Raw genomic sequence first — 13,327 nt, forward strand, 5'->3', positions numbered from 1 at the left:
CTAGGTAGATATAAATTTGAGTTTGTTTCAAAACTGTGTGAAATTATTGTTATGTTTTGGACATTGCAACTACGAAGCATTCAATATCAAATTATTCTTGTAATAAAAAGCCAAATTTTAACTCCTTTTTAGATCTTTATAATTAAAATTATAATTTTTATAATTAAGTTGAATAATTATTAAATTAATAAAAATCTTTATTCACAATGATTTAAAAATATTTTACTTTTAATTTTTATAACTAGCTATTGTATGAAAGAAGAATAATCAATTTTGTAGTATAGGCTGTATACAATGGTTTTGCTCGTATTAATATGCAACACACCTTATAAGGAATTTTGTTAAATGTCTAATTGTAAAAATTTGTTTCATTTATATTAAAATTTAAAGCATTCATAAATTATTTCATTTCATAAAATATCACTATTTCCGAGTTAAATCCTCAAAATTTCAATACTTTTCTATAAGAATATAATCATAAATACTTTTTCATTAAACAATATCATACGTTGGAAGAAAAATGTATTTTCAGATTGACTAGTTTGAACTGACACAAACAAGGAATGCCAGAACAATCTTTTCTGCGTGGTGTTAAGACGATAGTATTTTAATATGTATTCTTCTTTTGTATTTACAAAGTGCGAAAACGTAGAAAATTAAAATGCTGAAATAATAATATTTTTTTATGAAATTATTTGAACCTAAACCTACAAATCAAACTCACTTTTTTGCCAAACTTTATATACAGTAGAGTCCAAATTACAATTTTTAATTGTAATTTAAACGTCGAAATCAGAAAATAGTATATTTCGCACCTCGGGAGTAAAAAACTGGAAAGTCTGATAGCACTTGTAATTTATCATCCGAGGCGAAGCCGAGGCCGATAATTACGTGCTCTGAGACTTTCTTTTTTCGCTACATAAGTGCAAATACAATTTTTTGTGAATCCCCCGGCCTAAAGCAACATTTTCATTTCCCTCAGCGTGAGTAAAATGTTCCTTTAGGACATTTTTTCAAAAACAAGTAGTTTAATTTATTTTTACCCGCTTAATTGGATGAAATCGTTTTTTCGTGCAGAGTGCGCACAACTGCTGGTTATGCCAGACACAAGAGCAAACAAAAAAGACATGAATGCCATAGCTGGCCCTCGTTTGGGCACTTGTTGCACAAATAACTATGTTGTTACCACTGTAATTTAATGGCCATTTTTTTACTTTACATGACAATTTTAAGGATCGCAGATGTGCTGTGTATTTTTTGGTAGTAATCGGAATGCAATTTTAAGCATTTTCATGCACCATTTATGCAATGTTTCACAATTTTCATGAAATTGTGGTCAAACTCAAGAAATTTTTTCATCATACTTACATTATTTTTTAAATGTCTTTAGAATTTCTTACTAATCTTTGAGATGCTCTAAGACGATTGAAATAGGAGGCCTTCATTGAAAAAATGCAAAGAATAAAAGAATTTTAAAATTTGACAAGGAATTCCACAAATAATTTTCAATTTCCTTTATTTGAATCTCCAGCTTCTACGACCTAATTTTGTTAAAAATAGCGTTTTTCGGCTAGGGCTCTATGAAAAAATCAAAAAAAATTTTTTTTTTCAATGTACCTTCATGAATTTTTTAAAATTTTTTGAGTCAAAAGCAGCTTCATAATCGATATAGATAGAAAAATGGCGTTTGTAGAGAGAGGAGCGTCTAAAATTTTGGTTTTGGGATTATTTTATCATGTAATATAGCATACCAAAAGCGCGTCCAGATCGGGGACATACATGCGAATGAAAATTTAAAAAAGTATTATTTCAACCCATATACATACGTAACGTTTACACGAGTGTAAATCACAATACGTTAACATCAAAATTATTACCCTTGTATAAAATCTATAATTTGCGTATATTTCCTAGAGTTAAAAAATGTTTACAATTTTGTACAGATTATTTCTAATTTTCAATCTTAACAACTTATTTCTTGTTTTTAAAAAAATTAGAATATAATTTGACAGCAATTCATAAAAGTTTTCCCAACGTATAACAATAACTACTTTTCTCAGTTAAAAACTGTTTTCTTGTTAAAATTTTTTCCATTTCATGTAAAAATTTATCGAACAAATTATTATTAATAAAATAAAATTGATGCTAGATGTTGTAATGCTTAATTGCAAAGCCAATCCTGTATTGATTGATTCGGCTCTTCGCCAATTGTTTGCGTCAGGTTGAATGTAATCCATATAATCGAATATAGCACCGCATGATAGTCTATTACGAATAACCTGAGAAGTAAAAATTTATTAGTGATAATTAGCGTAATTAAATTATCCAATAAATATTTAGTTACAAACCGATACACTACCTTCATTTCTTCTCCTGTTGAATGGAGTAATTTACCTAAGTTGTTTCTATACTGACTACAAGTTTTAAAATAACCGTCTGTGATAACTACAGTATGACAAAAAGCCAAGACACACAAAAATAATGTGGCTATTGACATTGACATCCAATGACCAAAAAGGTATCGTTGCTTTGGAGCAACGTTGAATATTTGATCATCTAGATTTGTTTTGCTAGAATTATCAAGTAAAGTTTATATGTTATGTAATTTGAATATTTAAATACTAAAAAAATAATATTTTTTTACTATAAAATCATTCATCGCAGAAAATTTATTTTATGAAAAATGAAAAAAGATAGAAAATATAAGCATATACGAACTCTCTGGATGTATACAGAAGAGGACCTGATATGAGTACATTATGAACTTGCTACTCTAGGTCTAGGGAGAAACATAAAACTAGAAATTTATTCAAATTCAATACAAAAAATTAAGAATGTCAATAGATATCTTTTGAAAATTTTTTATGTCACGTGATATTTTCGCTTCGGGACTTTTTAAAAATGATTTATGAACCAATACTGACGTCAAATGCATAAAAATCTGATATTATACACGTACAATGCTCATAGATTTTCAAGATCATAGAGGCTCAAGAAACATGATTTGACTCGAATAAAAAATCCTATTGATGATTTTACGTCATATTTTATATCCTTTCTGTATTTAGAAAAAAGTCAAGTTTTATGGGTGAGTGCAAGATTAAGATCAAGAATCTTGATAATGGCACAGGAATAATAATTAAGCGATAATAAGTATATCATGACCATTTGACACTCATTAATTATAAAATAGACAATAATAATGAATAAACAATAAAAAGGAGAGATTTTTCCAAATGAAAATATGAAAATAAGTTCTTTTGCTAGCTCTTGACTAAAACTTCCATGAAATCTTACGTTCAATTTTTACGTTAAAAACTAGCATCAGAACTTACTTAATATTTTCATTGGGGAGCAGAAAAGGGGGCATTCCTTGATTTTTACTAATAAAAATTAAAAAAATTTTTTGTTATCATAGAAGATGTAGATTTTTTGAACATTTCTCAGAAATTTTATTTTTTTTAGGTATAATAAATTTCTACTTCTTTGAGTGCATAATTTCTATGATCTCTTATATAATAAGATAAATGGTCATGGTATACTTATTATCGCTTAATTATTATTCCTGTGCCCTTATCAAGATTCTTGATCTTAATCTTGCGCTCACCCATAAAACTTGACTCTTTTCTAAATACAGAAAGGATATAAAATATGACGTAAGATCATCAATAAGATTTTTTATTCGAGTCCAGTCGTGTTTCTTGAGCATCAATGATCTTGAAAATCTATGAGCTTCGTTCGTGTATAATATCAGATTTTTATGCATTTGACGTCAATATGGGTTCATAAATCATTTTTAAAAAGTTCCCGAAGCGAAAATATCACGTGACATTTTGGCGTGATTTATTAATATTGATTAATAATGAATATTTCAAAGCGCTACTGCTAGTCACCTTGATACGTATAAATGCTTTCGCAAGATGCAAAATAAACAAAGGCTGTCTCCCAAGTATAGTATCATAAGTTTTTGTCTATCCTATTATAACACATGGGTAATTATAAAAAAAAAAGAGTAAGTTCGATGTCTCGACTTCTATAAATATCTAAACACGATCACATGTGATTATGATTTTTCCTGCATTCTCATGAAAACAATTGCAAAGTATTTTTTTGACTCACCTGCCTCGGTAAATTCTCTGAAGAGTAACTGTTCTTGGAGGACTCAGCGTGCGGGATATACAACTACGATAACCATGATAGCTGGCCATGATTGTGCTAAAGACGATGCAAGGTAAAAGCCCATACGCCCCAAAATGGCAGGCGCGCACGTTTCCGCCCATGAATGTGTTAAAAGTAGCCACCCCATTCAGAATGCACTCACAGTTCTCGACACTGGGACTAGAAACTGCGAGAGTAAATGCCCAATGCTGCCAAGGCACTATAAGCGATACCATCGAAATAATCGAAGCTATAGCACAGAAAGAGTAGAGTATGTACAGTATCTTCTCTGCCTGTTTACTTGTTGATTTCATGTCACACTCTTGCATGAACTCGTTCGCCTCGAACGACTGCATGGTTTATACTTTTTTATGATTGCGTAATTATCCAGCTCATTTGAAAATCTCGTTCGATGATCAGTAAACCTAAAATTGTAGAAATATGAGTCTTTATTCACTATAAAAGTAGTAGGGTATTTTTTATTTTCCAAGAGGCATGGTGGTTGAAAAAGCTAACTGTATAATTTGGAATTATCGAAAATTCATTTTTCTCAAAAGACGTTTATTTTAAAAACTAAAAGTCGCAAACATTGAAAAACATTTTTTTACACTTCAATTATTCGTGAAAACTATTTTATCATTATTTGATAATACATGTATTACTTGATAGTATTTTATATTTATATATTTTTATAAAGGTACGAATATGAATTGGTTTTACTTCCCACTTAATTTCCCACCCTCAATGTAAATTTTGAGATTGATATTTAGATATCTCAACTTACGTAAATTTTTCCCTCTGTTCTAGGGACGAATCAATACGTTATCAGAGTATTTATTAGTGAATTTCATCATAAAGTAATGTAATTGGAATTGGAAAATTCGTTACAGCATTCACCTTCTCGTGCCATAATCCTTCTTTTTTTAAACATCCATAGCTGCACCCGTTAAGAAATATACTATTTTTACAGAGATACAGCCTTTTTTATAAGCTTTTTCCGTATACTTTGCGTGTTAAAATTTTTCTTCTTTTGCGTTTTCTGGCGTTTTACGTTTTTCAAAAATGCGCCTCACTTCTTGTCATTTTCAGAGCAATCCTTTGAAGGTACAGCACTAGGGATAATAGCACAAAATTATCTTGAAAAAATAGTGAAAGGTACATTCAAACGTAAAATGTTCCTCTCTTTTCAAATCTGCAATAAAAATGGGAGTTACCGGGTGAAGAATCAAATTTGATTCGCTATAGCTTTAAGATTATGTTTCGGATCACCAATGGTTTTTTCGTCCAAAAATACGTTGAATGTGATGTTTTTCAATTCGTTTGGGTATTAATGGGAATGAAATATACTCTAGTACAGCTAACCCCGAAATGCTCTTAATTATCAGTACTATTTGGAAAATGTTTCAGTATTTTTTTAATGTCCTCATAATAAAATACTTATAATAAGCGTGTGAGCATTAGACGGATAAAAACAAAGATAATACGAAAAAATTGAATATTTCAAATGACACTATTTGGGGTTAAAGTGCGATATTCCACTCGAAATGTACGGCATGTTTTAGCTTTATTATATTTTATTCCATTACATACATTTTTTCCATATTTTTTCTGAAAAATCGCCGAGCGCGCTTTTTTAAAAAAATAGGAGAATGCCCCAATTGTAATTTCGTCAACACGTCAACATTTTTACAAAAAATAAATCATGTACTCTATAAGTATAACTTTTCTTATCATGCAGGCACGGTAAATATAGTAAAATATCATTGGATTTTACGGTGCAAACCCTAACTTTTCAGGAAAAATTCACAATAAGTCTATTGTAGACCCATCACAGAACGTCCTCTATGAGGAAGCAATTAACATGCAAAGTATAAAAATTCAGAGTTATAAAATATACAATGGAAAGAAAAAGAAAAATCCTTTCTAAAAATTCAATACAATTTTTTTTTTAATTTTTAGCTCCTTTTGAGCATTTAAAAAATGTACTGGCATGTAGCCATCATGAGTAACCGAGCTGCATTGATGAGATGTCTATATAAAATAATCCATTTAATGAATAAAAATAAAAGCGAATGACAAAATTATTGATAAGCTTGAGCTACGCGATATTTTTTTCAAGTACACTAACTATCAAATTCTTGTTTAAAATTTAAATTCAAGAAATATTTATACATAAATTATGTTCGAAATCTTTTGCCGTTAGGCTCAAAATTTCTCGGTAGACAGATAGAGTTGGCACAGTTTACGCTATGAGGTTCAAATGTTTGCATTTACTTGCGAAAAGTCAACATTAGTAGAAAGCAGTAGATTGAGAATTTTCTTCTATATTCTCAGTAGATAAATATTTCTAGAGTACGAGAAAAACGAAATTTTTCTTAGTCAATGTCGCAACCATCATTTTATTTTGTTTTACTGTATAAAAATGTTGGCATTATCTTTACCTTAGTAAAACTTGAAAGCCTGATGCTATCTTATTTAATGTATACACAGAACAACTCTTTATCGCGCATTAATCATCATTATCGTAAGAGAACTTTACGCAACAATAAACATCTGTGGTTATAACATTCTAGTTTAAAAATGCGCGTACATCTTACAAACTTTACGTAGAGTTAATCGATTTCATAATTATGATTTTTTTAAATTTCGTGATAATATTTTTAAAAATTAAAAATGTATTCGCTTCTGTGGATAAGGGCTAGAAAACAATTTTAAATAAACTTTCGTAAAAAATGATGAATATGATACCAATAGGGAGTGTTATCGTGTCATTGACTTGGTGTGAGTTATGAATCGTGCCAAGCCTCTAAAGCGCTAATGTTTTCTTTGATTCCTTTTTTAATTTAGTTAATGTACTCTGACACTTTGAATTTTTTTTAATTTAAAAAAGCCGCTATAGAATAAAAATACTTGAGGTTATTTGCAAATATTAAGACAAATTATTCTAATGCAAATGTAAGCGAGCTTAAAGTACGATAATTTTAAAAATAGTCTCAACGTAAGAGAGTTTATTTTATGTGTAAATCTTACTCTGCTTTGATGCACTCATTTTCTTTGTATGAATATAAATAAATACACTAAAAAATGGCAAAACTACTTATGCGCGTCAAAGCTAAGACAACCTGTCAACTAAATTCGTCTATAGCGTCAAGTGATAATTTCATGCCACGTTTACATGAAAATATATTTTTAATGAATATTCAATTTTAAATCGTTCATTTTTAATTTCATTAGAAACGAAAATAACGGTTTTTTATCTATAATATTCATGCATAAAGCACTGAAATTTCAGATAAACGTGATAACATTAATGCTCACCTGTATCATCGAAAAAACTTTGCTTACGGGAAAATTTTCACTGCAACTCGACTTGCAAATCACCACATTACTGTATTACACTATATGGGCGATCGTTGAAATTAATTTTTAACGAACTTGATTCAATCTAAAGTCAACGTGAAGACATCGTACACTGGTAATAATACTATATTCGAGAGACGAAACGATCAGAGTCGAGCCTGCTGCCTAAGACTGAGAATAAAACATTTGTGCGTCAAGTCGCGCGAACACTTCCGACTTGCTGAATATCGATAACGTTGAACGATAAACTCTTTGGATTATCTCTACATTTGTACTATCTCTTCATGCCAACCCTTCCCCTCCTCCTCTAGTCAGTAAAACAGGTCTGTGTATTACCCAGACATCTTTAGCAAAAGTAGCCTGATTTTTATTCAATTGTTTCTATTTTGAAGAATTGTTTCATGAATCTCACACATTAAAAAACAAAATAGAATCCCATGTCCTCATCTATTTTTAATGATAAACACTTAATGATAAACAATTTAGCACAATTAAAGCTAGCCAAAATGAAAAAAATACTTCAAGAAAAGAGTACAAGGAGTATAATACCTAAATTGGCGTATCAGCATTACATATTAATTTCTCTTTTTTTGATTTTGGACCATTTTTAGTCTTTTATTGTTTTACAAATCGTGTCTTTCAAAATAAACTTCATCTTAAATAGTATATATGTATTTTTACAAAGGCATGTAGAATTAGGTCTTATCTCTGATTCGATGATGGTCCAGATAAATAAATGAAAAATACCTAACATATTATCGCTCAAATTACTAACAAGGAGACCTTCTCACCTTCGGGTCGTGGATCTTTCCAAAATTTTGTTGGGGACTCACAAGGAGACCACATGAGATGCCGGTCACCAAATGTCCTGAAAAATTTTTTCTGGTCTCCTGGTACCTAATAATGAAGACCCCTATGCTTAGTTTGATCCAATGGGCCTAAGGGCCCATTTTAAAAATCATTTTCTAATTTACTAAAAAATCTTTGTGATTTTCTAATTCGTAATTGGACATCTTAAACGAAAAATTGCACAATGCACAAGTCTTAGAATTAGTCAAAGAATACATTTGAATTTTTTCAGAATTTTTGAGACCTGCTATCACCTATTTTCAAATGCCCAAATTTTACGCTTTGTTACGTTTTTCTTAAGAATTTCAGAGATTTTTGAAAATGGGTGGTAGCAGGTCTTAAAAATTCTGATAAAATTCAGACGTATTCTTTGACTGATAATAAGACTTGTGCATTTTGCCATTTTTCGTTTATGACGACCTGTTACGAGTTCGAAAATCACAAAGACTTTTTAATGAATTAGAAAATTATTTTTAAAATGGGCCCTAAGGCCCATTGGACCAAACTAAGCATAGGGGGCTTCATTATTGGGTACCAGGAGACCAGAAAAAATTTTTTAGGATATTTGGTGACCCGAATCTTATGTGGTCTCCTTGTCCTTACACCTATGAGACATATGCCCCCTTTAAAGAATATATCATTAACATTTCAGGAAAAGTTATCTTGCTTGTGAAGTTTGTATTTCGATTGAGCCCCTTTTTGGTATTTTAATTGTTAAAAATCAGTCGTAAACGTATTACAAAATAAAAAAAGGATGACGATGTTCGAGCAACTATTCTCTGAAGATATAAAAAAAACCACTTCTTTTAGGTTTTCAACTTGTTTCTCAAGAGTTTTTTGTGAAAATAGTCGAAGTTCGATAATTCGTTTCTCACGGCAATTCGTAAAAACTTTCGGTCTCTTAAGAAAATGGCGATAATTCGAATTTTTTGTATGGATTTCGGTCTCCTTAACAATTCGAACTTTTTTTAAGATCATCAATACATTGGATCCAGCATAAATCACTTCATATACACTTTAGGCTCAAGATTTAAATAATAGTAATGGAATTTATTAGTGAATACTTGTATTTGTTTACATATCAAATTTAAAATTTATTAAAATTTTCTGCTTTTTAAAAATACGAGAATTTCAATATTTTGTTCAATTGTTACTCAATTGCTTAAGCTGTCAGCTTTTACTTTTAATGATTGTGTTCATGATTAAGACAATGTCATTTTTATGGACCTGTTCAAAGATGAGGAAATTGTAACTACAGCACAAAATAACGAGAATGAAGAGGTTGAAAAAAAAACCCAAATGAATTATGTTTGAATAATTTTTAGTGTTGAATGTACTTACAAAACATATCGAAGAATTGCGTTATTTTTTAATGACTCTGGAATTAAAGATCATGTATTTATAATCTTGGTTACTGTTGATAACGCTTCAAACTAAGCCAACACTTATTTCAAGCAGTCCAAAGTGACAGATTATTTTAAAATTTATCAATATAAAAAGTTTTCTTTCGACAATTTGTATTTTTTTTCATCACTTTCAGTAATTCGAATATTTGATAATTCGTTTCCCGCGAATTATTAAGATCTATAATGACTTTATTATTTAATACTGTCAAGCCATATATAGACAATATTAAGTTCTTACAAGTCTTACTTCTTATTAAATCTTAAAAAATAAGTGCGCATGAATTTATATTATCATCCCGGCTTCGGCATCCTCTTTAATATTTATGTTTCTTTCGATTTTAATTTACTTAAATTGCAATAATTAAACATTTTTTTTGTACAAATTGTATATTGCGTGCCATTTTGTAAAATTTTAAGATAAAAGTACACAAAAACAAAATTAAAAATTGGATTTTCGGACCGACTTCGGCATCTCTTTAAAAAATATTTACATCATAATTTTCACAAACTATATTTATATAATTTTAAATAAATTTGTAAACCATTTTTATTTTCATGTTCATAAAAATTCATATTAATTCGATAGAAATTTTTTTTAAATAAAATTAAGTTTGTTGAATCAATTTTAAATTTATTTTGCACATTAGACTTCATTAATATACAATACATTTGATTTTTAACTTTTTCACTGAGTCTAATAACGTTATTTTCATTTGCACTAAGAAATTTATTTATTAAATAGATAAACCAAATGTTCAAGAGCACAAAAATCATTGGACATCATTGGTTACAGTTCTTTGGAAATTATAATTATATATGAATTACTTTAAAACTATATTCATTTTTGTCATTCGCTATGCATTCAACAATAAGCTATTCTGGATACTCAACGTCGTATTTCTTTGCTTGATGAACTGCTCGTTCGACTCGAAATAGGCTTTTTTCGTTATATATGTACAAAAAAGGAAGTTTCATTGCCGCTAGTAATTATGAGATGAGAAGGTTGCCGAGTTATCAGTTAAATCTGCAATTTAAAGATTAAAAACGCTTAAGATTGGAAATTGCAAATTCAAATGTATTATCACAAATAATTCAATTATTCAATCATTCAATGTGATGTTAATTTATGAATTGAGGTTCAGGAACATTATGAAACTTTAACAATAAAAGTTCAAAATTAGCTTTGTTACTATTTTTAATAAATTCTTTGCAGTACTGTAATCATACGTTAGAAGTATTTAAATGAAGTATTCTTCATTATGGAATTCTTCAATATGGAAAAAATTTTTGTGTACAAAATGTGTTGAAATTTAAGATAAAACTCGAAGTATTATCTATTAATTTAATTGATGTCAGTTAATTTTTCTACCAAAAACAGACAACTACCAATTGAATCATGGAGAAATTGGTTTAATGCCACTAATATTTGTCTTTTGTAGTCATTATATTTAATTAAGCTCATTAAATATATGTTATAATTATAAACATAAAATTTCATCGAAACTTCACAATAAACACATGCTTATAATTAAGTGTTTATTCAGTTTCATTCAAATTGATTCCTAAAAATATTGTTTACGGATGCTCCTACTCGTTAGTATATTCCAGAGTATTCATTCAAGTTGAATCATCATATTGAAAAAAGTCCATAGGTTTTAAAATGAGTTTATTAAGTATAAAAAGAATAACAAAACTACAAATATCAAAAGATATCAAGATAACACAATATACACGGCTACTCTTATTTTGATATTTTTCTTAAAAAAAGTCAAAAGGTTGTTAATCAGTATTTGAATATGGAACAACATAGAGTAAGAACAATCGTAACAGGATAATTTAACTAAAAAAAAGACGGGTAAACTTCTAGTTTTACGCTGGATTCATGCGATGATGAGTGATTTCAGAAAATGCATCCCTACTATTCCATAAACAATATGCAGCTGCAATGCCAAGTCCTATTCCACCCCCTACTGCACATCTTTTGAGACCAGCTGAAGATAAAATACATTGTTAATATAATCTGTACATAAAATGTAGATTATGATCTCAGTCATTAAATATACCTGTCGATTTGAAAAGCATTCCTGTGGCAGTGGCAGCTGCCACTGTATTTATAGAGTCGTCTGTTCCTCTTGCCCAAGAAAGTATAACACCAAATCCACTATACATTAGGGTTACAACGCCAAATGTATTTGCTAAAGACGAACCATTTTTCATCACATGATTGATCATTCTGAAAATTAAGTTTATATGAATTGATTGTAAAAATGTTCTGTAGTATTCCTTTAATAAAATAATTATTTCACAAAAATATACAAAAAAATGTTTAAATTGTTACAATTATAGTACTTTTTTTCTAGAAGATTATATTGACAACACAAAAATCAAATTTTTAATTACGTTTTTCAAATTTTTAATTTAATATTTTTTTAAAAACTCGATAATGATTTTTTTATTTAAAATGTTTTTAAAAGCAATAAGAATAAGATTAAAATGATGATTTTTGGACTAACTTCAACATTCTTATAATAGGTAAAAATTGATTCTTACTGAGTTCTTCTCAATTTTCCTACTTCACCAGCAAGTGTAGTTGCTTTTAATCCCTTGTAAAAGCCATTAGCACCACCTAAACCTGCACCTATGATACATGCTGCACCAATCTGACTGAAGGCTAACTCAAATCGACCACGTTGTTTTACAGCTCCTTCCGGGAATATAAACTCTGGTTGGCTTGGAGGAAAATATACTGGGTCATAATTGAAGTAAGGATTGAGCTGTGATAAGCCAGGGCTTGTAGCTGGAATGATATCAACAAATTTAAATGAACCATTTATAGATAAACAAATTTTGCATAAAAGTCTTAAAAAATTTTTAGCATAATAATAAAGTCTTCAGAGCAAAACAATTTTAAAATATTTAAGGTTGGAAGCGAATTAAAAAAATTTAGAATTGATATAGAAAACATTACAAAACTAAAGCAAAAGATCAGGATTCTTGTATTAGAATTGAATGTCGAAAATGTTGCATATTAATGGTTACAGAATTACATAATGTAACACTATTTTTAACGAATTGATGTAAAAAATAAATAAATTTTGAAAATAAATTGTTCATAAAATACAATTACATAACTAGTAATAATCATGTTAAAGTAAAATCATGCAAATTAACGTGATCATTAGGGGTTTCGAGGTTATATTAATCGTATTTAGAGAGAATTGCTTTTGAATTTCCCGGATTTTAATTGTTAAAAATCACCCTTACCCAAACTGTGTGTACTTTCTTTTTTACGACTATTTGGTATTGGTGCACTGTCTGCACTGTCACCACGTAAATCTATCATTTTAAAAATATTAATTGGAGCAATGTGCAATAGCTTATCTTAAACACCAACTCTGTGAAACGATATATGCGTGCAATGTAGTCTGCAACGTGCCTGAGTAATCTTCACTACTCAGTAGTATAGTAAGACGACAGTCACCAAAATAACGCTACCATGCAAAATTGAATATGATGAATGAAAACAGCGCATTAACGTCGAAAATAATTAAATT

The 13,327-nt window shown here is 29.3% G+C and overlaps 2 protein-coding genes across 6 annotated transcripts; both read right to left on the minus strand.

Moving 5' to 3' along the window:
- Positions 1 to 903: 903 nt before the first annotated feature.
- Positions 904 to 7,711, minus strand: LOC106659882. 4 transcript variants are annotated; one of them, XM_014382651.2, is made up of 5 exons: positions 7,477 to 7,711; positions 5,056 to 5,270; positions 4,120 to 4,583; positions 2,360 to 2,570; positions 904 to 2,279 (listed from the first exon to the last, which is right to left on the minus strand). In XM_014382651.2, the coding sequence occupies exons 3-5, from the start codon at positions 4,512 to 4,514 to the stop codon at positions 2,079 to 2,081; spliced, it is 807 nt and encodes a 268-aa protein (XP_014238137.1). In that variant the 5' UTR covers positions 4,515 to 4,583; positions 5,056 to 5,270; positions 7,477 to 7,711; the 3' UTR covers positions 904 to 2,078. The 4 variants fall into 4 exon arrangements, with proteins under 4 accessions (XP_014238137.1, XP_014238111.1, XP_014238127.1 ...); XM_014382625.2 differs by having other exon boundaries at positions 5,056 to 5,350; XM_014382641.2 differs by lacking the exon at positions 5,056 to 5,270.
- A 2,676-nt stretch (positions 7,712 to 10,387) lies between these two features.
- LOC106659954 (mitochondrial import inner membrane translocase subunit Tim23) lies at positions 10,388 to 13,210 on the minus strand. Of its 2 annotated transcripts, XM_014382757.2 has the most exons (5): positions 13,038 to 13,210; positions 12,324 to 12,570; positions 11,837 to 12,006; positions 11,693 to 11,764; positions 10,388 to 10,797 (listed from the first exon to the last, which is right to left on the minus strand). In XM_014382757.2, exons 1-5 carry the CDS (start codon positions 13,114 to 13,116, stop codon positions 10,754 to 10,756), a joined length of 612 nt encoding a protein of 203 aa, XP_014238243.1. In that variant the 5' UTR covers positions 13,117 to 13,210; the 3' UTR covers positions 10,388 to 10,753. The 2 variants fall into 2 exon arrangements, with proteins under 2 accessions (XP_014238243.1, XP_014238235.1); XM_014382749.2 differs by lacking the exon at positions 10,388 to 10,797 and having other exon boundaries at positions 11,423 to 11,764.
- Positions 13,211 to 13,327: the final 117 nt, after the last annotated feature.

The sequence above is a fragment of the Trichogramma pretiosum genome, unplaced genomic scaffold, assembly GCF_000599845.2.
Source record: "Trichogramma pretiosum strain Unisexual culture from Peru unplaced genomic scaffold, Tpre_2.0 scaffold62, whole genome shotgun sequence".
NCBI classification, from domain to species: domain Eukaryota; kingdom Metazoa; phylum Arthropoda; class Insecta; order Hymenoptera; family Trichogrammatidae; genus Trichogramma; species Trichogramma pretiosum.

Coding starts and splice junctions, on each gene's coding strand:
- LOC106659882 (XM_014382641.2), bottom strand. CDS start 4,514: ATGCAGTCGTTCGAGGCGAACGAGTTCATGCAAGAGTGTGACATGAAA. Junction 2,571..4,119: donor CAGAGAATTTACCGAGGCAG/GTGAGTCAAAAA, acceptor TGATAATTCTAG/CAAAACAAATCTAGATGATC. Junction 2,280..2,359: donor CAACAGGAGAAGAAATGAAG/GTAGTGTATCGG, acceptor TTTACTTCTCAG/GTTATTCGTAATAGACTATC.
- LOC106659954 (XM_014382749.2), bottom strand. CDS start 13,116: ATGATAGATTTACGTGGTGACAGTGCAGACAGTGCACCAATACCAAAT. Junction 12,571..13,037: donor AGAAAGTACACACAGTTTGG/GTAAGGGTGATT, acceptor ATATCATTCCAG/CTACAAGCCCTGGCTTATCA. Junction 12,007..12,323: donor GGAAAATTGAGAAGAACTCA/GTAAGAATCAAT, acceptor CTTAATTTTCAG/AATGATCAATCATGTGATGA.